Source organism: Marmota flaviventris, chromosome X (genome assembly GCF_047511675.1).
Source record: "Marmota flaviventris isolate mMarFla1 chromosome X, mMarFla1.hap1, whole genome shotgun sequence".
Taxonomy (NCBI): Eukaryota; Metazoa; Chordata; class Mammalia; order Rodentia; family Sciuridae; genus Marmota; species Marmota flaviventris.
Window position 1 is genome coordinate 26,031,507 of NC_092518.1, and position 25,764 is coordinate 26,057,270.

The 25,764-nt window shown below is 31.8% G+C and overlaps 1 protein-coding gene across 7 annotated transcripts in view; it reads right to left on the minus strand.

The window, feature by feature from the left end:
- The window catches only part of Dmd (dystrophin), a 2,062,171-nt gene that overhangs the window by 1,386,222 nt on the left and 650,185 nt on the right, over window positions 1-25,764 (minus strand). For all 7 annotated transcript variants that reach the window (XM_071606751.1, XM_071606753.1, XM_071606749.1 and 4 more), the window contains 2 exons: window positions 19,965-20,088; window positions 7,907-7,994 (listed from right to left, as the gene is read on the minus strand). In XM_071606751.1, the coding sequence (XP_071462852.1) occupies window positions 7,907-7,994; window positions 19,965-20,088 (212 nt within the window). The remainder of the gene's footprint in view (window positions 1-7,906; window positions 7,995-19,964; window positions 20,089-25,764) is intronic.

A 25,764-nucleotide genomic window follows, 5' to 3' on the forward strand; every position in this document is an offset into this window, starting at 1 on the left:
CAAATTGACGATTATTAATTTTTATAAGTTTATTCTGTTTGTCCATTCCTCCATGTGGTGCTGAGAATCAAACCCAGTGGCCAACATGTGCCACTCAAGCACTCCATCACTCAGCTACAACCCCAGTCCCAATGATAATTATTTTTTAAAATTAGTAATAATAGTATATAATATAAATAAATATTGGATATAAAAATGTGTATGGATTGTTTAAAGAAATTTTATCAATAACTAGTCATGTATTAATAAGAGAGAATTTTGGAATTATTTGTCATACAATTAATATAATTTAAAATTAAGGACAGCCACACCAAAAATTAGAGAGATTTCTAGATGTCCCTAGCAAATATGAATCGTAGAGAATCAAAAGTCTTATGAATAATATATATATAAACATTGTATCCTTTTACTAACTCATTTGTGATTATGCTTGCTGCTGAATTAGAGACTGCCTATCCTTTTAAACTATAATCCTCTCTAGGAAATGTGTCACCACTGGCAGTATCTGATGGAGTTCTCAGCTTAGAGTAAAAACAAAATAACTACAGTGTACTTGTGAACTCACTGAACACCAAATCAATAGTTTACATCCTATGAAGACAAACATTAGGAGAGTTATATATAAGAAGCAAAAAATCATGCAGTCCTCTCTTGCTTCAAGTATGCTTTACAATACTTGGGTGAGGGATTGGAAGCACTGTCACATTTCAGATTTGTCAATGTTTCTCTCTTCAATTAAAATTTGAGTTGTCATTACTTCAAGAATTGGTAATACATTTGCCAGTTCTACTGGTAATATCATAAAAAGAGCCCTTAAAACTTTTCTAGAATAAGTAATGAATTTGTTTTCATATGAGTATATGCATATGAAAAATTTTACTATTATATGTAACTGTTTTATGTATAAACAGTTCATAGAATTATTCTCCTTAACAGAAAATAAAAATTTTTATGGTAGTTTGTAAAAATAACTACCTGCCAAATTTAAGTATCAATCGTGTGAGCACCTGATTTTCTAATTTTTGTTAGCTATTTAAGAATACAAACACTAACTCACCAGGCATTATGAACAATACTTGTGGAAACCACTTTGTAGTAGCACATTATAATCTCAGGAATAATGGATCATAATCCATTCACATCTCATATTCTAAACAACCCCTGAAATATTCTATGAATAAATATATTGCACCTAGAGGAAATGGATCATTACTTGAAGTGCATCCATTAATTTTATTACTTGTGTACAGTGCATAACAGACTGTTAGAATAATTTTAATTGTGCACCACCTTCCATGCAAGTACTTCAGAACTGCCACTTAAAGTGAAGCATTTCTCATCAAGTATATTCATCATTAGCCATGAAGCCAGGGTAGAATAATGCAAAAACATGTGTTTTCAGAGCTCTTGAATTAGAAGACTATTTGGAATAAAAATTTAAAGTCACTAAAACAGTATCCTCTTTTTGTTGCACTTTAAGTGAGGGTCTTTACAAGTCCATTTGGTATTCAAATAACAGTCTATCATGTAGTATAAATTTATTCAGAATCCATGAAGACAAGGCTGAATTCTGAGGCTAAATTCTAGAGGCTTCCATGACTATACCAACTTTTATACAACTGCTAGGCCATTTTTAAGAACAGTTCCTTTTAAAAACCAATTATATATATATACACTTGTAGATTTATGTATGTATGAATGAATGTTGGTATGTATGTAACTGTTGGGACCCTACTTAAGACAAACCAAAGATTTACTAATATATCCCATTTAAAAAATATTTTTAGTTGTAGATGGACACTTTTATTTATTTATTTTTATGTAGTGCTGAGGATCAAACCCAGTGTCTCACACATGCTAGTCTAATGCTCTACCAATGAGCTACAACCCCAGCCCTATCCCATGTTTATTTCCATAGAATTTTTAGAAAAAGAAGTCGGGTTCCTATTATTTGTTTTTTGCAACTGGTATTTGGTTTTGTCATTGATTTCCCTCAACAACAGTGGACACTATGATGCCCTCCTTTCATATGCATGCACAAACACATGCACAGAGTCTCTACCTATTGGTGATTATAATTAATCCAAGAAAAATATATCAAATAACATTATACGTGAACTCTGTGTTGAGTTTCATTCTAAGTGTCATGTACAAAGAGGAAACACAAATTGCCCAGAATTAAAGAAGCGATAAAACAAGACCTATATGTACTTATGTAAGGCTTATATGTACTTATGTACTATATATGTACTTATGTACTTATTCATAATGAAGGGGGTGGACTACCAGAAATAGAACTATATCCATGCTCCATTGATATAAAGACCTATTACCAAATGTCTTCATATTAAAATAGATAATTATAGGAGTTGTTACTACTGAAAATCCTTCAGTGACGTGAAAAAAAAATTGTGAGAGGTGTGATTTTGATATGAGCCAAACTGATTAAGATCTCTTCCTTAGCACATCTGAAAAATTTTTGTTGCCTAAGCTTAAACATCATTATTTATTTGAAAATATTTAAGGAACTATAAACCAAAGTATTTAAAAATGGAGTTAGTTAACCTTATACATAAGAGAAGCCCTTATCTGAATTATCATTCTATGCTATTTAATTACAATCCTTAACATACTTACCATTAGGTGTTACCTTAAGTACTATAATCTAGCACTCAGGGGATAATAGTTTTGATATATTCTTTTAGTCTAATATACTAATAATCATTACTTTTATTTAAACTTTTCCTTAATGTGATTGCCTTCAGGCGCTTAACTAATACACTGAAAATCACACTTAGAAGTTGAAAATGAAGCACAATTTAATGCAGAAAACACCATTTACCCTATTATATAATGATATTATAGTATCTCCTCGGGAAATTGTGATGAAACCATTTTTTTAGCTTAAGGATTGGAAACTTGAGCTATGGATATATATCAAATTAATATTTTGATATAACTGGTAATTTCAACATTAATAAAGGAAAATTATGTAAGCTGGGCTACCTGACTGATAAAGAGGTTGTATGTATTCATACAAGAATAGTAATTGATACAAAAATTAAGAATGAAATATCCTTCTAAATAGATATAAACAAAGTAACATGTGTTTAGGTATAAAAATGTGCATGATGAGATTTGGATTGTCTTAAAATTCCACAACCTCCATAACATACTGAAAAAGTTTGCCTTGAAGAAAACAGTTTAAAACAACTCAAAATAATGCCTTAAGACCCCAGTACTGAGTCATCTATGTTACATGTTACTGAAGAATTGGCAAGATTATTTGCTGTATTAAATGGGAAAAATGTTCTAAATTTTAAACTATTTTATACCATTTATGCATTTACATAAAAGTATGAAATTAAATTTTAAAGAAGGTTGTCTTGTTTCCTTTTTAAAAAGAAAGCAAATAAAGAATTTAGAAACTCCCCTCTCAGTGTAACATAGTGAGAGGAACATATGAATAGTTCACTATACACCAAAACTAGTCTCCTACCTACCTTCACTAAAGCTCTAGGACATTACCAATGTCTTGAAGCTAAATGTACGATCCTAATTTAATATATTAATGATAAAATTCACAAACATTGTATGTATGCAAAATCTATTCCAATACCCTTTCAAGCTGTTCTCCATCCTTATCTAACCAGTTGATTTTGGCATAGAAAGAATAAATTTTAATGTTAGTTCAAAAAAACAGATTTAATAAAGAGATGAATCACTTTTAAATCATACCAAATTTCTCTACATTGGTATATTTTTGCAGTTTTTTCACTTCCTCTTTCTCAGCACATTTCTTAAATTCTTCAGTAAAGTGCTGTCAGCACCATGGATTTAATTTTCTGCATTTTTTATGTGTGTTAAAACATTGGTGTTTCACAAGTATTTGGAAATGGAGAGATGTTTTTTGTAAATAAATCTAATGGACTATTTCAGTTCAAACCTGAGGTAAAAATGTAAATTGTGGCAATTTTTTGTCATGTCTTGGAGTTCCATTTTGTAGACAAGAAGAGTTCCAAAATCACTGAAAATTTTTAAGAAATAATCTAAACTTTTAGAAAATTATTTTAAGTAGAAATTTCAATTTGCTCTAAATGTGAACATATATAGTTCATAAAATGTTTTCCTTTCATAAACTATAATAGCTATACTTGGTCTTTATACACATGTTTACACTATGAATATTAAGTGTTTTATCATGACAAAATAGAATTCATGCATATAGACATATAGATGCATATATATTATAGATATATATTTATGTTGATGGTATAATATGATAACATTCAGGGCTGCGGATGTGGCTCAAGCGGTAGTGTGCTCGCCTGGCATGAGTGTGGCCCAGGTTCCATCCTCAGCACCACATACAAACAAAGATGTTGTGTCTGCTGAAAACTAAAAAATAAATATTAAAAAAAAATTCTCTCTCTCTCTCCTTTCTCTCTTCTCTCTCTCTCTCTCTCTCTCTCTCTCTCTCTCTCTCTCTCAAAAAAAAAAAAAATTATAGGGCTGGGGATGTGGCTCAAGCGGTAGCGCGCTCGCCTGGCATACATGCGGCCTGGGTTCCATCCTCAGCATCACATACAAAGAAAGATGTGGCGTCTGCCGAAGGCTGAAAAATAAATATTGAAATCCTCTCTCTAAAAAAAAAAAACAACTTGCAGCTGAGTGGTACCTGATCCCCCAACCTAAAGGGTCAGCTGCAAGTTTCTAAAAAAAAAATAAAATAAAAAATATTATAACATTGTGTAAAAATGATTTGCCTTTATCTTAATTTTTGTGGAAAGTATATATGGTTTAAAGGAATATAATTGCATGAGATGCTAAATGAAGTATGGTGATTAAAATCCCATAGAACAAATGTAAGAAAGATGATTCTGGACTAGTATGTTTAAGTGATTTAGTGAGGTAATTGTTGGGAATCCTGTTATACAGAAAGCTTAATTTACATTTCAGCTTCATGAACTACACCAGTGAACTTTAGTTCTTGGCTCTCTGGTAGAAGTATTCAAAACTAGGGTTAGGAGTTTCTCTTAAATAAACCTAGACAGGTACTCAAGGCACTAATTTTGTGTCTGGCTTATTTCACTATTTGTACAATCATAGAAAATAAATACTATATAATATGTTTTTGAAAGATAAAAAGGATGAAAGCAGAATTCAGAATATTTTGATAGTAATTATGTAAATTATTTTTATTTAATGGGAGAGCAGAGATATGGTCATTTTAAATAATTATCCTGTTTATGGACCAAACTCCAGCCTAAGCATGTATCAATTAATCATATCTTCACTAATATAACATATATGTAGCTTGAAGATGACTACTCCTCCTCCTCCTCCTCCTCCTTATTATTATTATTATTATTATTATTACCAGAGAATGAATTCAGGAGCACTTGACCACTCAGTCACACCCCCAGCCCTATTTTGTATTTTATTTGGAGAAAGGGTCTTACTAAGTTGCTTAGTGCCTTGCTTTTCCTGAGGCTGGCTTTAAAGTTGATATCTGCCTGCCTCAGCTTCCCTAGCCACTGGAATTATAGGCATTTGCCACTGCATGGTTGTTTTCTAAAAATATTACCAATGTTTTTATCTTAATTATCATATTAATTTTGTTTTGTGAAACAGAATTTAAGCAGTTAATATTTACTAAGGACTTACTAAATGTCCTGTTTTATTCTCTATGCTTCCAAAAATTAGAGATACGACAACAGTTTGGAAAACTGATATTCTCACTAGTCAATGATCATTTCAACACTTATAAATAGTTTCACATACCAAAAAATATAAATCATTTCTTTTATTTCTAAGTGTTTAAATACTTTTAAAAATAATTCAGTGTCTGCTAATATCAGATAATCTGAGGTGAGTTATGCTTGATATTTAATTGTTAAAATTAGACCATTTTGGGGTTTGTGGTTCCATGGTAGAGCACTTGCCTAGCATGTCTGAGGCACTGACTTCATTTCTCAGTACCACATATAAATAAATAAATAAAATGGAGACCTATCAATAATTTAAAAAATTAGACCATTTAAAAAATAAAGACTGTGGACTTGTGGCTCAGTGGCAAAGTACTTGTGTAGCATGCAATAAGCCTTGATTTCAATTCCTAGTACCATATTGGTTTTAGATGTTTTTAAATTATTTTTATTGCTCCCATCATTAAAAACACAATGAAAAAAGAAAATACAGACATTAAATTAGCTTATTCAAGTGAAAAAGTAATAATATAGTTTCTAGGGGGGATTATATAACAATTAAAATAATATTTTAGATCATATAATTTAACATGAATGTGCTGTTAAACCATCAACTAAAATCACCAAATCACATGTATCTAAACAAAACCTATTAATACTTTTCATTATGTATATATTAATTAACTTATTAACCCAATTCTAAGCTGTCATATTAACTTGTTCTTATTTTAAGCAAATAGTCATGTGGCTCATTAGAAGAAAAAAATGAATTGATTTCCTATTAAGATCATTGACTCATTGAATTTTTATAGTGCCAACATAGCAATTAATGTAAAAAATAATTCATATACAGAATTTATGTTGCAGAATCTGGAAGATTCAATAAAAAGCTGACATGTAAAACAAAAAAATTTGTTATATTTGTTTACAATATTATTATAAGTATATCCTTTACAAAATAAAATGCCATTTATGATTTTCATAAAATTACTTTTATCTGAAAAGAAATATAATACTATAGCAATGAAATTTTGAAATTTTTTTCATATTTCATATCAATAATGTTTTACACAGATAACTTTGAGGTATCTAGTGTTAGCAAAGATTAATTTTATTTCATTCATAAAAAGAAATATATTAACATTGTATTTTTATCTCACTAAAATTTAACTTATATCGATGTTTACAGCAGCTCAATCCAAAATAAATAAACTATGAAACTAACCTAGGTGCCCTTCAAAACAAATGAATGGATAAAGATATTGTAGTATATATACACAATGGACTATTACTCAGTCTTAAACAAGAATGAAATTATGGCATTTGCCAATAAATCGATGGAAATGGAGAAAATTATACTAGGTGAAATAAGCCAATCCCAAAGAACCAAAGGCCCAATGTTTTCTCTGATATGTGGATCCTAATTCATAATAAGGGGCATGGATAGAGATACTGTGGATTAGACAGAAGGAAGTAAAGGGAGGAGTGAGGGTATGGGGGTATTACAATAGAATTAGTTGTACATTTTTACCCTATGTGTACATATGATTACACGACCTGTGTAATTCTACATCATGTACAACCAGAAGAATGAGAAGTTGTTTATGCTCCATTTATGTATGATGTGTCAAAATACATTCTAGTGTCATGTATAACTAATTAAAACAAATTATTTTTTTAAAAAAATACAAAAAATAAAAAATAAAACAATTAGTTAAAAATGCGATTCCTCCAAGAGATGTTTATTAAGTGAAGAAAGACACAAGCTTTAATATAGAAAATGTAAATATACAGCTAGAAAACAGGTATTAGTTTAGAACCTTCCATATAATATTAGTCTTTTTGGAAAAATGTATTGGAAAAACTACTTGCAAACAGATTATACTCACTTTAACGTATTATATACAATTGCCTTCCTCACCAATTATTTCTATAAACCTTCTTAAATTATTCATATTTGCATTAAAATTTAGTTCTCTGCAACAGATTGATACCACATCACATTTTCTACCAAAGGACACAAGTTGAATTTCCCCTAATAATTTGCTTAGCATTAAGAAAGATTGAAAAAACAAACCCCCTTTAATTGAAATTTGTATTCAAGTAGTGCTTGTCTAATATAATTCAGCTGATAAATATGAACCTATGTGTTTATCAAATCCCTAAGAAGATTATCTAAATCAACTCCATGTAATTACCATTCACCATCTGTTCCACCAGGGTCTGAGCTGATCTGCTGGCATCTTGCAGTTTTCTGAACTTCTCGGCTTTTTCTCGCTCTATGGCCTGCAGCATGATAGCAAAGGTGAGTATTTCAATACAAGGATTCTGAATCTACACAGTAATTATAACTTCTATTTGCCCTTCAAGCCATAAGATATTTCACTGTCAGCTTATCGCAGAAATCTACAGATATTTTCCTCAACTCTTTTGTCACCAAAAGCATCAAAATGGCAGTAAAAGCAAAAGACATTTTCATCCTGAATTGCTATTTTTAATAAGATTTCTATTTTCTAAACTTATTTTTTGTAATTATTTCTGATACATTATAATGTTATACTACTTAAAAAGAAGGAAGTTAAAGGGCAAATCATAACAATGAAAGACAAAATATTAGACAATTAAATGAAATTAATCATTTAAAGATATATCACCGATACTATTACTGAAAATAGAAATATATTTAGTATTAAAAGTCAAATTAATCAAGAAATATGTAATGTTTTGAACAACCAACAATAAAAAATTTTAAAAAAAGTCAAATTAAGAATCCACTAATATAGAAAAAGTATAAAGTGCTATAATTATGAATAATTTAGCATAAAAAATAGATTTAAATACAAGACTGTAGGCTAATTTTTTTTATGTAAAATAGCCTACATACTCCAATTTCCAGGAACATTTGGTTCAGTTTGAAAGAACTTTCTAAATTCCTTTGTTCATCCCTTCTAATCACAGTTAACTTTTAAAAAAAAAGTTACAAAATTTAAATTAACAAAAAGTAGTATTGGGGCTGGGATTGTGGCTCAGTGGTAGAGCCCTCGCCTAGCACGGGCGGGACCTGGGTTCAATCCTCAGCACCACATAAAAATAAAGGCATTGTGTTGTGTCCATCTACACCTAAAAAATAAATATTAAAAAAAATCCATTAAAAGTAGTATTGTATACCGTTGACTTTAGCTAATATTTCACATATTAAACCAAAATGCAGAACTCTACTATACTCATAAAACGATGTGTCTATAACATATGTCATATGTCTTAAATCAAAACTACTCACAGAAAAGAAAGCTACATTGCAATTAGCATATAGTAAGAATAATCTCTGTGATAAAATAATAGTTATAAAACTGATTTTACTTGAGTTTGAGGAAGGACTATTTTTCAAAATCATATTCATACTTACAGGCATTTAAACAAATATTACACAGTATAATACTGGAGTATATGTGGGAGGGGGGTATAATACACACATGCACATTTGCAGCATTGTTGAACAGAAACTTATGCAAGGAAGGAAACGTGCAATATTTGTTTTGTCCAGTATGGAAGCCAATAGCTACATGTTGGTATTGAGCACTTGAAATTCAGCCAATGTGACCGAGGAAGTGACATTTTAACTTAATTTTATCTAATGTCATTTCATTAATTTAAATTTAAATATCTACACATGACCAGAGTTAACTGTAATTGTACAATGCAGATTTTGTGTCTTTCATTTGAAAGCAAATAAATATAAAGTTATGAATGTAAATATCAAAAATATGGCAGCATCAGAAATACTTTCATAGAAATAAGCATTCATCTAGACTAGACTCTTTCCCAAGCAAATAAAAGGATGTATAAAATATTAAAGTTTAGAATAATTGAAGAATGAAATGAAACATTATAATGTGATAGCCTTATTTTTAATAACTACATCCCAACTGAAAAATACATATCTTATATTATACTGTGAAGGATAGCAAAAGAAAACACTTTTTTTTCTCACAAGTCAACAAAGGTGATATTTGAAGGTGATAGACAAATTTTAGTATCTTGGATTCTGCTTGAAACTTTCAAAGTACACAGGGTGCATTGTTATTTGATTTTATGATTCCACAATTTCATTCTAATCAACAGGCTAACATTCTGGATTGTCTTGAAATTCACTTTCGAAAGTTAGTACTGAATTGTTTCCACAAACATGCAGACAGATATGGTAGGTTCCAACTGGCTGGTTGAACTGAAAATTCCATGAAAATAAGGCAGCCACAAACAACATCCAGTTAAAGCCCAAAGAAGAATATAAAATTCCTATTTCCTCAATTCCTTAACTTTTGAGTCCTAACTTCCCTGTCCTTAGCATTGTATTGGCACATTTTTTAACACTTAACATATTCCCTGTTAAAAGGTAAATATCATTCCCCAAGAACTTTAAACCAGTTTATTAGAGAAAAATGAGTATATTCTAAGTAAATCTATAATATTTACATCTCTTAAAAACAAGAAGATGTGGGTATTCTTGCTTTTAACTACATTGGGAAATAAATCAGTGAGGAAAAAAAATACTAATGCCATAAGTGAACAAGGCAAATAATAATAAAAAAAAAAATGGAGTCAACTGGTATTCTTCGAATTGCAAGTTAGAGTTTCTCTTCTCAGAAAGGTTTGTATTTATGTGTTTTTTTTTTTATTTTTTACATGAAATTACATAAAGGGAAGACTCAGAACACCATCTGGTCTTCATAAACAATGACAATAAATTAACAACGGCTTTTTAAATGCCATGATCATATTCTCTTTATTCTAAGCATCTGATGAGATAACCAAATAGTAATGCTAACAGCCAAACTTTGAATATTTCATGAATAATATTTGAGCTTAAATATCTTGTTTTGTTGACCACATCAGTCTAGTAATTCTAATACAAGTAATAACAGTAACAACCACCACCATGATAAAACTAACAATCTATGGATCTGTTACTATTACTCTCCCATTTTCATAAAAGAAGAAAGTGAGGCACAAAGACACTTATAGAAAATTTGAAAACTTCAGAATAATCATGTTAAAATGAAGTTTCTTTACTGTCTACCATATTACTGGTTTTATATAGGTATGATTTTAAATGCATGTCATAATAATTGTGAGGAAGACTGAGCCAGCATTATGTTATCTAATATTATACAAGAAAAAATGGAGCATCAAAAAATTGAATCACATATCAAAGGACACACGATTGAAAAGTTTTAGGTCCAATATTAGTACCATGCTCCTCCATTTCAAATTCAGGTTTCTTTCAAACATAATCTATTGCTTCTAGGGATGTTTCATTGAAAAAAAAAGAAAATCAAACAGACTTGAGCCTAACAGAACACAATTCAGCAAGGGTGAGTTTTTGGTTTGAAGGTAGTTAGGAATAATGAAATAATTGAGGCATTATTAATTCAGCATGGACCCCAAAATGACAGAAGGAATGCCTGACTACTCATAATGGACACTGACAGTCCACAGGCTGATTACCAAGGCCCTATACACTTCAGTTACCTGGCTGCATTACTAGATGTATATTATTTGCAAATCAAATCACTGGTGCATATATAGAGACAAAGGCCCTGGAAAGAAGCAGGGAATGCACTTTTAATATCTATGTGCAGATGATATCCTCATTATGTTACCTATCAACAGGGGAATCCCTTCATAGAGGAGTATTAGAAAATGAAGAAGAATATGGTCACAAATATGCCTTGAATAGTGCAAAGGGTCAATGGCAATCAAGAGTCCAGCAAATATTTCATTTCAGATACAGTTGCAGATGGTCAATTATAAATAATCAATCATAGGGTAGCAAGAAGTTGGTAAAAAAAAAAAAAGGTAATGAAAAGAAATGTTTTGGAGAACTGTTTTTTCCTTCACTTGAATTAAGTTCTGTCTACATCTATCTACTAGATGTTTGTCCTTAACAAAGTGATTCAAACTTTCTGAGCCACAATGTTTTCTTTTTCTTTAGAGAGAGAGAGAGAGAGAGAGAGAGAGAGAGAGAGAGAGAATTTTTTAAAAATATTTCTTTAATTTTTTTTTTAGTTTTCAGAGGACACAACATCTTTGTTTTTGTATGTGGTGCTAGGATCGAACTCGGGCCGCATGCATGCCAGGCGAGCGCGCTATCACTTGAGCCACAACCCCAGCCCTGCCACAATGTTTTCTGTGTAAAATAATGGAATACCTACCATCCAGAACTTCTGAGGGGACTAAAAAAGGCTCTTCACATAACTTATTTTTTAAAGAAAGAAAATTTTCACAGTAAAATGTCAAACTAGGAATTATTAAGCTGAGACAAATGTTGTGACATAAACTGAAACAGTATCAGACTAACAACAATATGTACTTGTTCTCATTAAAAGTCATCTTAATAATCTTAGAATTTCAGGAAAAACTTCTGACATCAACATCTGACTAAAACACCTGACTTATAAAAATGTGTAAGAAGTGTCCAAATAACCACATTTTAAGTGTTAACAAAATTGATTAAATAAACATCACTGAAACTGCTTTCTCTTGGGATAGAACCACACAGGTATTTGACTTCAAATGAAATATATGGAATTCTGTTTTAAAATAATTTAGATCAGTAGTTCCAAGTGTTACTACTTTCTCTCCTTTTTTACAGAAACACGCATTAAAATACAGAAAATGTAAGAGTAGAGTCACATCACACAACAAACAAAAACAAAGACTGATGAGAAATACATTGTTGGGAAAAGAAGGACATATGCATTCCTTTAAAGAATTATGTGCCATCAGGGAGGACACTGGCCTTCTAACGATCTACGTTGCACAGTAAAAACTGGTTTGACACCAAAGCAAACCAAACACAAAAACAAAGTAATTTAGTCCTCCTGCATATTCCCTTATTTATTCCCATCAAAATTACTATATCAAAGTCAATGCTTACTTCCAGGTTACTACAGTCAATGGCTGATTCTCAGACCTCAGCTTACTTATCATACTTTAATTCAGAGAATTCCATTTTCTTCTTGAAAGTATTTATTAAGTTAGCTTGCTGGACCACATGGACACAGTTTTCCTCTAACCTCAAAAGCCACCTATATTCATTCTCCCTGATTGGTTCTGAATCATCTCCCTAAATTCTAAATTTGGACATTTGGAGTATTCTGAGACTCAATCCATTTGTTCAGGCAAAGTAAAAAGCAGCAAAAAAAAAAAAAAAACTGCTAAAGAAGTTAGAATCTTTCTTGAATGCTCTTTTTCTTCCAAACCTCACAAAAGGATCAGAAATACTCTTGGCTTGGGTTGACGATAGAGCTCAGGGGTAAAGTCCTTGCCTCAAATGTGCAAGACCTTAGGTTCCATTCCTAGCACTGCAAAAAAATCCTGTTGGCTCTAATCTCCAAACTATCCAGAAAGAGATATTATCACTATGACTATTAATGTATCAGTCAAAGTATCCCAACATCTCTGGAAGATTAGGATGCTTCAAAATTTACTATTGTATGGTCTTCTAACTTCTACTTTTGCTCTTCAGTGACATATTCTCAAGGCAGTAGAGAATGCCAGTCATGACAGGGTTAACTCTACAGCTGAGTAAAAGTTCAGGTCCTTATGATAGCCCTGCCTGACCTTAATCTATTTAAACTCTCTGAATTCTTCCTCTGCTACCAAATATCTTGGTTATTATGCTCCAGCCTCACACTTTGTTGTTCTCTGACACCAGAGGCATGCTCGTGCTACACAGATATATATGTGTGTGTATGTATGTGTGTGTGTGTGTGTGTGTGTGTGTGTATATATATATATATATACACACACACACACACACACACACACACATACACTCCCTCATGTATGAAAAGTTCCTACCTTGGTTATCTGTAAATTTGTCACTGCTCATTGATATTTACTTAGATAATATTTTCTCAGTATTTTGAGTGCATTCTATCTACACACACTGATATACACATATGAATACATGCCACCTGGCCCTATTTTCTCCTGTATTTTTCTCTTTGGCATTTATTACTAACATTCCAAATGTTTTGTATATTAATCTTGCTTTATTTACATATTCTCTACTGGAATATAAACTATATAATGCTAGATATCCTCATCTATTTCTTTCTCTACTTTCTCTCCAATATCTAGAGTAGAGCCTGATACATAGTCAATACAGAGCATGAAGTCTATTGTAGCATAATGTTGCCACATGCAATTTGGTTTTCCTGGATCCATGAGAAAATGGGTAACAAATTCTAGCAATGATATATATAGCAATCATAGAACCAGCCCATGGGGAGAAATGCTGCAAGCTCAGTAAAGTAAGAATGGATTAAAAGAAAGTTTTCTAAAAACCGCAAATCAGATTGGGAGTTAGGCATATCACCCTGATCTCCATATTATGTCCTGATAATATTTTTAAAATTATTCAGGTAGAAAACAAAAGTAGCATATACAATCAGTAAGTCAAAATTAATAAGTCTTACCCCAATGTTCCTCTTCCATGGATCTTATCCCTCATGCCTTTTCTCTCTCTTTATACCCACCAAACACACACATATGCATGTTTTTATATAAAGAATACATATGTATACACACACATACGCACGCACGCGCGCGCGCACACACACACACACACACACAAGCTTTCCATTTGTTTTCTTTTCAGTACCAGGGATTGTACCTATGGGAACTTAACCATTGAGCCACACCCCCAACCCTTTTTAGGATTAGGGTCTTGCTAAATTGCTGAAGCTGGCTTTGAACTCACAATCCCCCTGCCTCAGCCTCTCAAGCCACTAGGATTACAGGTGTGTGCCATGACATCTGGTTTTCTACATGTATTCAAGGTCAAGGGTATCATCTGAACAATTTTCAACTATGGCCTCTACTTTCTGTGTATTTCATCTCCAAAATTAGTCCAAATATTTATAGTCTGATTTCAATTCTTGCTACTACATAGAAAGGTTTTTCATGAAAATTACCAATTTTCTTTTTGCCAGGTACAATGTTTATTTTGGCATTAAATATTGATAGCTACAACTATCTCAATGAAGTCACCTTATTTTTTAACATACATCTTCCCTTGGCATTAGTATATTTTTCTAATATTTTTCTCCAGGAAATAAAAAAAAGGGCTTTTCTGTTTGTCCACTTCCCTCTATGTATCTATTTATCATATATGTGAATGTCTGGGCATACATACATAAAATTACTATTTCTTAAAGCTATTCATATAATAAAATAAAATAGTTTTAATAATATTTTATTAATATGTAGAATATTTAATACTTTATCAGTATCTGATTAATATATGATCATAGATTTAGAAGTAACTACTAAGATTCTAAAATATTTACTATACACAACTTCAAGTGAAGAATATATGGGCTAAAAATGTGCTCATAAATAATTACAGTGGGAACGTCTTAATAATACAGTAAGGGGTCAAGAAAATTCTTAGTAATCACAAAATTTTAACTTCTAAAATACATAATGACATACAAACTAAAATTGTATTATATAATAATATAAAGGAAAAGATAAAAATGTTAAGTAATTCTAAGAGTTACAAAAAAGAAAGTTCATTACTTCTTCAAAAAAGTTTATAAAAACCCTTTATGATCTTTCATGCTTTTTCTGTATTGGCATCTCTTAAAAGCCTCTTCCTTTCAATGACATCTTCTCTAATAATATGAAAAGTAAGTTCTAGATTCCCGATGGTCCTACAGTGACTTCAGAAGCAATTAATTTTCTATTCACTTAACATTCTATAATGAAGTTTTACCCTCTGATAGAAAAATAATTTATTCACTCAAATGTTTATTCAGAAATTGTTAGACCTTTCATATTGGTAGCAAAGCTTGTGTTAAAATGAGCCAGCAGGCTTAAAAATAATTCCTTCATATAGTAAATAATTTATTGGCCCACTGTGGGCTTTAAAGGAAACATATGATCTAAAGATATATATTTAGATATCTACATGCTTCTATCTATCCATGTAAGTTAGATGTTACTTAAATGGGAAGCAATGGGGACATTTGGAGGAAAATAATAGGAGAAGTTTTGTGGAGAATAACATTATTAAAAGAAAAATGAATTGGAACAAATGACCAAAATATAAAAAAGGTAATAAGTACCTAGTGCTATGCTATAAGCTAAGAAAGGAAAGAATTTCATGAAGAATAAAGTAGTTAATAGGGTCTAGTTCTATAGAGAAGTTGAATAAGATAACATATAAAAGTTTATGTTTCTAGGAGAGAAAAATTTTCCTCAAATATTAAAAAAAACCTATTTAAAGATTGATGATTAAGTCTCAGAGAATAGAATGGGACTGAAGATATGAATATCCAGATTAATAGAGGAAGGGTGCTTAATACATGACAGTGATGGCATTAGAAAGAGAGAGATTAGCTAGCTGAACTAGCTTAACTAGCTAAAGTGCGTTAAAGCAGATGGAAATATACAGTGAGCATAAAAATGAATACATATAATTTGAGAAACATTATTTTGACTAAAATATTAGGAAAAGTCATCTACTATAAATGGTGATAAAGGCATAGAAGATACTTAACATTTAAATAATTGAGAAAAGTTAAGGAGAAGTATTAGTAGGAATGCATGGAAAGTTTGTACAAAACTATCAATAATTCTGTTAAAGTGTGTATTTAAGAAAAGGAGAAATTCCGGGTAATGATAACATCTATAGTAGGATTATGCAACTGCATGAGTAACTTAAGAACATAGGGAAATGGAAGGTTTTACAAAGAGCAGACATCTCAGAGAGGTACTAAGATTACTAAGAATAAATATACAACTTGGGCAGAAAGGACTCTGATCTTAGTACCAAAGTCTTCAATGAGAAAATAACAGAATACAGTGTTAAGTACATGGTATGCAATAAACCGAAGGAGGAAAGAATTTCACTAAAGCTAAAGTGGCTAATAGGGCCTCTTGATGGCCACTAGACACAAATTGCAAGGAAAAAAACATGTATAGACAAGAGTATCTTTGGAATTGGCTCTGTGAAATTAGGAAAACAATTCAAAAGGAGTAGGGATATAAGAGAGAGATGGGTACAGTGTTGTTCTTCAGAGTCAAAGTAGTCTCCATGTATAAACAGAATGAACTTATAGAACAGAAAGACTTGTCTCGAAAAACAGATTTAAGAGTTCACAGTGAGACTATTGGAAGGCACAAAGCACAAGAAATGAGGCAGAGGAAAGGGAGTGGGGAAGAGCATAAAGACAGAGGACAGATAAACAGAGGTGCCTATTCTGAGAGGTAAACACAGATAATAGACATAGGAGACAAAGTAGATTTAACTGACCTGAAGATTCCAATTGCAACATGGTGAAAACTTTTATTTAGGATTAGTATAAGAAAGCACAGATCCTACAAAGAGCCCAAGGCCTTTTGACCATAATAGTTTGATTAGAAAACTTTCAAGAGAACCTTGTATAAGTTCCTGATTCTCAGACATCTACTACATTGACTTGTGGTCAGAAGAGGCTATTTTGTTATTTTATTACTAATTTATATTACAAAGCACCCGCATCAAGTGTATGAGTAGCTATGGGGCTAGGGTTGTGGCTCAGTGGTAGAGTGCTTGCCTAGCATGGGTGAGGCACTGGGTTCTGTTCTCAGCACTATGTATAAACAAATAAATAGATAAAGGTCTATCAATAACTAATAAATTTTTTTTAAAAAGAATATGAGTAGCTAGAATTAGTCCAATTAAAAATTCTGAATCATGTTGACATCCACAGAATGAAAGACAGAACATCTAGAAGTCTGGTAATACTCCACACTGTGTCCTAGAATATTGATTTTCAAATATTTCTGGCCATAAAAATCATGTGTGAAACTTGTCCAACAGCAGATTATGATTCACTAGGTCTGTGATTCCATATTTCTCACAAGCTACCAGATAATGCTAATATTTATTATCCAGGGGATACACTTTGATTAGTAAGATCCCATAAGATTCCACTTTTAAATAAGTACATTTTTTGACTTATATTAATAAAACACAGTCAACAGAGATGGAGAAATTATGTTCTACTTTAAAGGGTTCATACCTGAAAATACACAAAATTGTATTGGCAATGGCCTTGAATATTACTGTTCGTGGAAAACACTAGAAAGGTATAAATGAATGAAGCAATCAAGTAAAAGATAAAAGAGTTAATAATGTTTAACCATTGTTAATGGATGCCTAAAAATAAATTAATACCATTCAAGTTCATGAGATGGGCCTCCCATGAGTTCAAAATAACTTACATAAACTGACAGGTGAAGAAGTTAATAAAATTAATGTACACCTGAACTGCATATCCATCATCATTACTATGTGTTTCTCTCAAGGACTTTTAACACATATACATTATACTTAGCCTGAAGGAAATGTCTAGGTAAATCATTTCACATCCTATTTTAGTAGGCAATTAAGAATGATGTTGTTATTTCAGAAAATGAGAGTTCAAGTTGATAAAGGTGACTTGCTAGGCATCAGAAAACCACTTATACAATATTGTACATTTTTTAGCACTTTTAGTTTGTCATGTTGACACAATCTATTAAATGTAAATTGCTTCTAGGTAACCATATGATAACAGAAAATTTTTGAATTTATATTCCTGAAATGCAGGAACTCAATTTTCTTGCTTTATCAAAGTTGCTTTAAGATACAGAAATAGGATGACAAACAGAAAACTATATGAATCAGATAAAGTATTTTAATTAGCTAATGAATTACCCAATGTGATTCATACTTTTAGTGGTTAAATATATCACATGAGCTTTGAAAGTTAGAGTGTATCTTTTCTAGGTAGTTTTTCTACTTGGACTCTCTTTCAAATATCATAACAAAGAATATACTTTTAAAAATGTACACATTACAAAAAGACATTCTGCTAATTTCACATTAAGGCAAATACTACTATAATTCTATAATAAATAATTATACTATTATCTGTCTATTCAGTTTAATTTTGAAACTAATATAATTATATTTCCCATTTTTTGAAATAATTTATACCAGGTTATTAAAATGCTGATAGCAGCATATTTTATAAAGCCAATAAGAAATTTAACATAACTTTCCAATTTGTAAATATAAAGAGTCAATTTTAAGAATATTTGACAAATTATTGTCTTTCCTCAGCAGTCTAAAAATGCATTGTTTTCTTCCAGAAGCTCTTTGCAGTTGTTTTCCTTCAAAATTTCCAATCCCACAACAAACATGAGCTTATATCTGAGGTAGTGTTGTATTTGATAATATAATAGCTATTGTAGTTCATAAATTAAATGCTAGAAAACTAAAGCAGAACTAACGTATACACTTATATGTGACATTTATATAACTAAAATTATTTAACATTCAGATTTTTTGCCCCATCCCCTTTATTTACTCAGCCTTGTAGAAATTCTTTCAAAACTGCTGTCAATTGTAAATTAAAATGAATGTTTTGTAACTGTTGAAGTTGAAAAATAAAAGCCTGATAACTTCCCTGAAGATGAAACAGCTATTATTAAGTTAATAAAATTTCCTATTGTGAAGGTTAAAATTATAATGTCTTGGAAAGGAATTAAAAACAAGCAAGTCATCTTTCGTCATAAGTAAATACTGAAGGAAGATAGACATATTTTAATTAAGGTAACTATATATATCCGGGAACTATAAACCTGTTATAATTTATGACATATATTATTGACTATAAAGAATAACTATTTGTGGGGTGGGGGTTCTGGGGATTGAGCCCAGGGGCACTAAACCACTGAGACACATCCCCATCCCTTTTTTATATTTTTATTTAGAGACAAGGTCTCATTGTGTTGTTTAGGGCATCGCTAAACTGCTGAGGCTGGCTTTTAACTCGCGATGCTCCTGCCTCAGCCATAGAATTTCTAAGAGTGTATTATGTTCGACTCTATTGCATTCTATTCTGTTTTGTTCTGCAAAGTTCCTAAAGCCTAGACTTGAGCTAACATAAAAATATATGATGGGAAATCAACAGAAGTTCATCTTCTAATATATGAAAAACACTTCTTGTCACAGCAGAATCTGGAAAAGATTATCCTAGGCTAAAATTTGATTTTGCTTGACATCTAAAATAAATTTTAAACATATATTAAATAGCATTGTATCAGATTTTTTTAATCGTACCACCTCTAATAAAAATCAGAGAATTAAAAAGGCAGAGAGTTTACAAGTAGCACAAAATAGAAAAAAATGTTAAAACTTAATGCAGAACCTACATTAACTTTTTCTTTAAGGTCTGAGAAGTTGCCTTCCTTCCGATAGATTGCAAATTCAGGACTCTGCAATACAGCTTCTGAGCGAGTAATCCAACTGTGAAGTTCAGTAATATCAACATCCAACCTAAGACAGCAAAGAATAAAGGTCATTATCTCTTTCTTCTATATGGAAAGAAAAGCAATTTATTCACATTTATCATTTTCCTCCCAATCTGAGACTCCCTCCTGATGTCTTTATTACTGTTAATAGCCCCACTCTTTCCCTAGTTAGGCAGGCTCAAATTTGAAGTCGGCTTTGATGTACAGTCTTATGATCATGGAGGCCATTTTATTCCCCTCAATGCAGCAATCACTTCTACAGTATCTCCTATAAGCTATTATCCAGGCTCTGCTTGAATGTTTGTACTATTTGCAAAATTACTACTTCCCAAGATGAGTTTCTTTCTTTTTGAGAAGTATTTATAAGAAACTGAAATTCCTGTTGGTGGTAGCCATTGAACCATATTTTTGATATCCTTGTCCTGATACTCTCTAAACATATTGTCTCTGGGTTTGATCATGTGACTTGTTATGGAAAATAGGATATTAGTAAGACAATCCCAGTAAGGGCTTGATAAACACTTGCATATTGTAGTTTGTCCTCTTAAAATACACACTTATTGAAGGCAAGTGTAATTAATATAAGAAGTCCAATGACTCTGAGGTGACCATGCTTTAAGGAAGTTTAATGAATTCATGTGGACAGGATACATGGAAGAACATAAAGAAACAATCGTATGAATAAGGCCTCTCTGACCTTCTGACCCATTGAATAGCAGCTGAATATTGCATAATGGATGTTCTAGCAGACACTACATTATAGCTAAATCAGTGCCCAAAGGACACTTCCCACATTGTAGAGATATGAGAAATGATAAACAACTACTGTGTTAGGCTACTAAGTTTTGGTGTAGGGTATTTTGCTGCAAGAAATATCTGATCAATTACCATGTTATTTGGAACTTTTTTTAAAATTCAGATCTAGAATAGATAAGGTATGGAAGAATCTCAAGTGTCCATTAATGGATCAAAGGATAAAGAAAATGTAATAAACATATACACACACATGCACAAAATGAAATACTATTCAGCTCTATAAAAGGAGTTTCTATAATCTGTGACAATATGGATAAAACTGGATGGCATTATACTAAGTGAAATAAGCCAGATCCAAAAAGATTAATAATACATGATCTCACTAATTATGAGATCTCCAAAATACTCAAACTCATAGAAGCAGAGAGTACAATGCTGGTTACCAGAGGTTGGAAGAAGGATGGCATAGTAAGGAAGATGTTAATCAAAGTATGAAAATATACAGTTAGAAGGAATAAGCCCAGGAGATCTATTGCACAAAATGGCAACTGTAGTTTTTAACAATATTCTCCATCTGAAAATCATTAAGTTAATAGATTTGAAACATGCTCACTAGAAAAAAAATGATAAAATATGATATAGTGGGTACATTAGCATGGTTTAGCCATCCATAACACATACATATATTAAAACATGTTTTATATCATTAATATATATATTATTTTAATCTAAAAATTAAAATTAGGTTTTACAAAAGAAAATTTAAGACTTCAAAAAAGCATAGATTTTAGGGAGTCATAGATGAGTTGCAGGGGTGACGAATGAATGAATGAATGAATCACTGGAAATTCTGAAGGTGTATGTGTTTTTCTTCAGAAAGAGCTCCTAGATTTTATCAAAATCAATCAAGGATCCATGACAAGGGAATTTAGAGATCATCTAATCCAACAACTTATTGAGCATAGCAAACCAAACAAACCATATAGACATTCTTAGGGAAAAAAAGAACAATTTTTAGAGGACCTTTTTAGAGCACAAGGAAAATATAAAATTTAAGATACAAAGTAAGGCATTTTAATCACCATGCTATTACTTCTTTATTCCTGTCTTCAAATATTTAAAATAAACGATTTAAATGCACCAAAGACATCTGAAGGTTACCCTGCCTATTCCTAATTATTTCAGTGCATTTTCCATGGTTTGTCCTTATCTTAGGTTCCCTACAATTTGGCACCTAAAGAAAACACATGAGCAGTGTACAGTATAATCAAGGAAAAAGAGACCAACTATCTTCTTACAATACTTTTATGATAGTCTATTATTTTAATCAATGTTTTCATGTCAATATTAGATTTTCAACACACCTTGAGGTGAATTTGACCTACAACTTTTTGGAATTTTTCATAAAACATTATTAAGCTAGTTCCATCACACACAATTATATTAGCTATCACAAACATATGGACTCACATTTTTATATTTGAGAGTCATATTTCTTTTTTTTTATTGTAGTTGTAGATGGACAGCATGTCTTTATTTATTTTTATGTGGTGCTGAGGATAGAACCCAGTGTCTCTCACATGCTGAGCAAGTGCTTTGCCACAGAGCTATAGCCTCAGGCCCATGAACTGATTTTTTAAACCAGTATTTCAAGGTTTTAACTAGTATGAATCTTTTAGAATGTTTTACTTACTTTCAGGCTATTGTTTTAAAATTAAACTCATATGGAACTTTATAAAACAGAAACCCTTACAAATATACACATCTTATATTCTTACAAAAAGCTATAGTTATACATTACCAATAACCCTGCCAATATAAGGAAAGGGAGACTCAAGAGAATTTAAGTTAATTGACCTTGGACTTTTGGCATCATGGGATAGGAACTTAGATCATCTAGCTCACCTCTATGTCCTCCAACAAAAAGAGAGCCTACTTCCTAGTAATAAATATTTACTGATTTGTTATTTACCAAAGATTCCCAACTAGATATTGAGAGAATAGGGATCTGAATTCCTCTAAACCTCATGTAATTGAATGTCAACACTTTTTCATTTGTGCATGAATTGTTAATATTTATTGACTTTAGATTTTGTTGTTGTTTTTCTTTGGCCCAACATAAAAATCCTTGTGTCTCTTTGCCTGTAGATTTTACTGAACAGTTAATGGGACAGACCAAGAATACTTGACAAGTATTAACCAGTGAGAGCTTTGAGTTGATGCTTACGTATCCCAAACCCCTTATTACTCAATTGGACCATCTTGAAGTATACTGTATTCTGTCTCTCAGAGGTTCCTGGCAAGAATGAGCCCCATTTACCACCAGCAATTCTCTGATTCCTACTCAGGTATCATATTTTATTGTCTATATTCTTTTCTTTATCTCACTTCCCTCATTTGCTTCCTGGGATCACTGTCCAAATAAACTACTTGCACTTAGTTACTTGTCTCCAGATCTACTCTTAGGGAACCTCAAACTAAGGGACTGATCAACAGCCTTAAAAGAATCCAGAATTCTACCATACATTTTTTTTATTTGAACTGGGACTCACCACAGGAACTATTTAAAACTTTCTCCCAGAGCTCTCAAGTCTCTGACCCACCCTGTTCCTTCAGGTGTCAAAGTAAATGACCTTTTTTTCCCTCTTACAGAGAAAAATACAAATATAAGAATTTCTTCTTTGATATAAGGAGAGCAACTAAGAACAGAGCAGGGAGGAAGAGCATGAGAAAAAGATTAACATTAAACAGGGACGAGAGGTGGGAGGGAAAGGGAGAGAGAAGGAAAATTGCATGGAAATGGAAGGAGACCCTCATTGTTATACAAAATTACATATAAGAGGATGTGAGGGGAAAAAAACAAGGCAGAGAAATGAATTACAGTAGATGGGATAGAGAGAGAAGATGGGAGGGGAGGGGAGGGGAGGGGAGGGGGGATAGTAGAGGATAGGAAAGGCAGCAGAATACAACAGTCACTAGTATGGCAATATGTAAAAACGTGGATGTGTAACCGATGTGATTGTGCAATCTGTATTTGGGGTAAAAATGGGAGTTCATAACCCACTTGAATCAAGTGTATGAAATATGTCAAGAGCTTTGTAATGTTTTGAACAACCAATAAAAAAAATCCAGATGAAAAAAAAATTAAAAAATAAAACTGGCACTATGCAAAGTGAAAAAAAAACAGTGACAGCTATTAGCCTATCTGGAAAATTATAAATTTTTTATTAATTGAACTGTAGTCATGAAATAAAGTACAAAATCATTCAGAAAAAAAAAAAGAATTTCTTCTACTTGCTATATCTAAAAATTCCATCTTACCTGCATGTGAAGCCATTCTTTTCATTTCCTTCTCTTACATTTGAGTGAATTTCCTTTCTTTTACCATAAATAAATCCCACTACTTTGCATTTTGAATGTTGTTCTATTATTTCTCAAGCATCAAAGACCATCAATTTTCTATTATCTACTATAAATTCAATCCCATCCATATCACAAATGCATTGTTATATGGAAATTCAACATAGTTTATTGACTTCTATTTTTATCAAGCTTCTCTTGACCTTCACATTTCCTGTTTCTCTTTGCTTGTGTTTTATAAAGGTAAATATTTTACAACCGTTATATAGTTTACTGAATAGGTTTCCTACTTCCTAGTCACTCTTTAACCCAGTCACTAATGCTTCTCAACAAAAATACTGTTTGATAAAAGTGATCATGTCACTAAAGCCAATGCAGAGTTTTACTTTCTTGCTGCCTAATAACATTTAACACTATTGACAATACTGATTTTAGAAATTCTCCTTCATTTGCCTCCATGATACCCCTCTAATCTAATTTGCCTTCTATTTCTATAATCACTGATTATTATTTTTCTTTGCTGCTGGTCCTCCTCCATCTTGTTAGAATGTAGTGGAGTTCAAGACCTAATACATTAACAATCATCTTCTACCTGACCATATAATTCTCTCTCACCAGCAATCTTATTAATGCTCATAACTTGTACTATAATCTATTTATCAATGACTGATAATGTCTATTTCAAAATAAGGCATTTCTGTTGAGCCCCACAGCTTATAACCAATTACCTTATGGATGTATCCATTTATAAATTGCAAAATCCTCTTTAATATTAGATGTCAAGGGTTGCTTTAGCTATTCTGCGTTTCTTATTTTTCGAGATGAATTTCATTACTGTTTTTTCTATTATATAAAGAATGCCTTTGGGATTTTGATTGGAATTGCATTGAGTCTGTATAGTGCTTTTGGTAGTATGGTCATTTTGATAATATTAATTCTGCCTGTCCAAGAGCAAGGTAGATCTTTCCATCTTTTATCAGACCTTAAACTATACTGCAAAGTGATAGTAACAAAAATAGCATGTTATTGGCACCAAAATTGTAGATCAATGGTACATAATAGAGGACACATAGACTAACCCATAAAAATATGATAATCTTATATTAGACAAAGGGACCAAAAACATGCATTGGAAAAAACATAGCCTCTTCAACAAATGGTCCTGGGAAAACTGGAAATCCATTTACAATAAAATGAAATTAAACCCCTATCTCTCACCATGCACAAAACTCAACTCAAAGTGGATCAATGACCTACAAGTAAACCAAAAACCCTGTGTCTAATAGAAGAAAAAGTAGGCTCTAATCTCCATCATGTGAGATTATGACCCAACTTCCTTAATAAGATTCTTATAGCACAAGAATTAAAATCAATAATCAGGAAGATAGATCCAAGATGGCTGAGTAGAGGAGATTCCGTTTCTGGCTGCTCTGTGCATGATTCCAAGAGAGTGACTGAATGACATCTCCACAGGGGCTTGCCTTGACGAATTGCAGCTTCTCAGAGCATGTGACAGGACCCCAAAAAGCAGATTTTCGCAAAATCCACCAGAGAGGCAAGCACAGTGCAAAACACACAGAAAGCA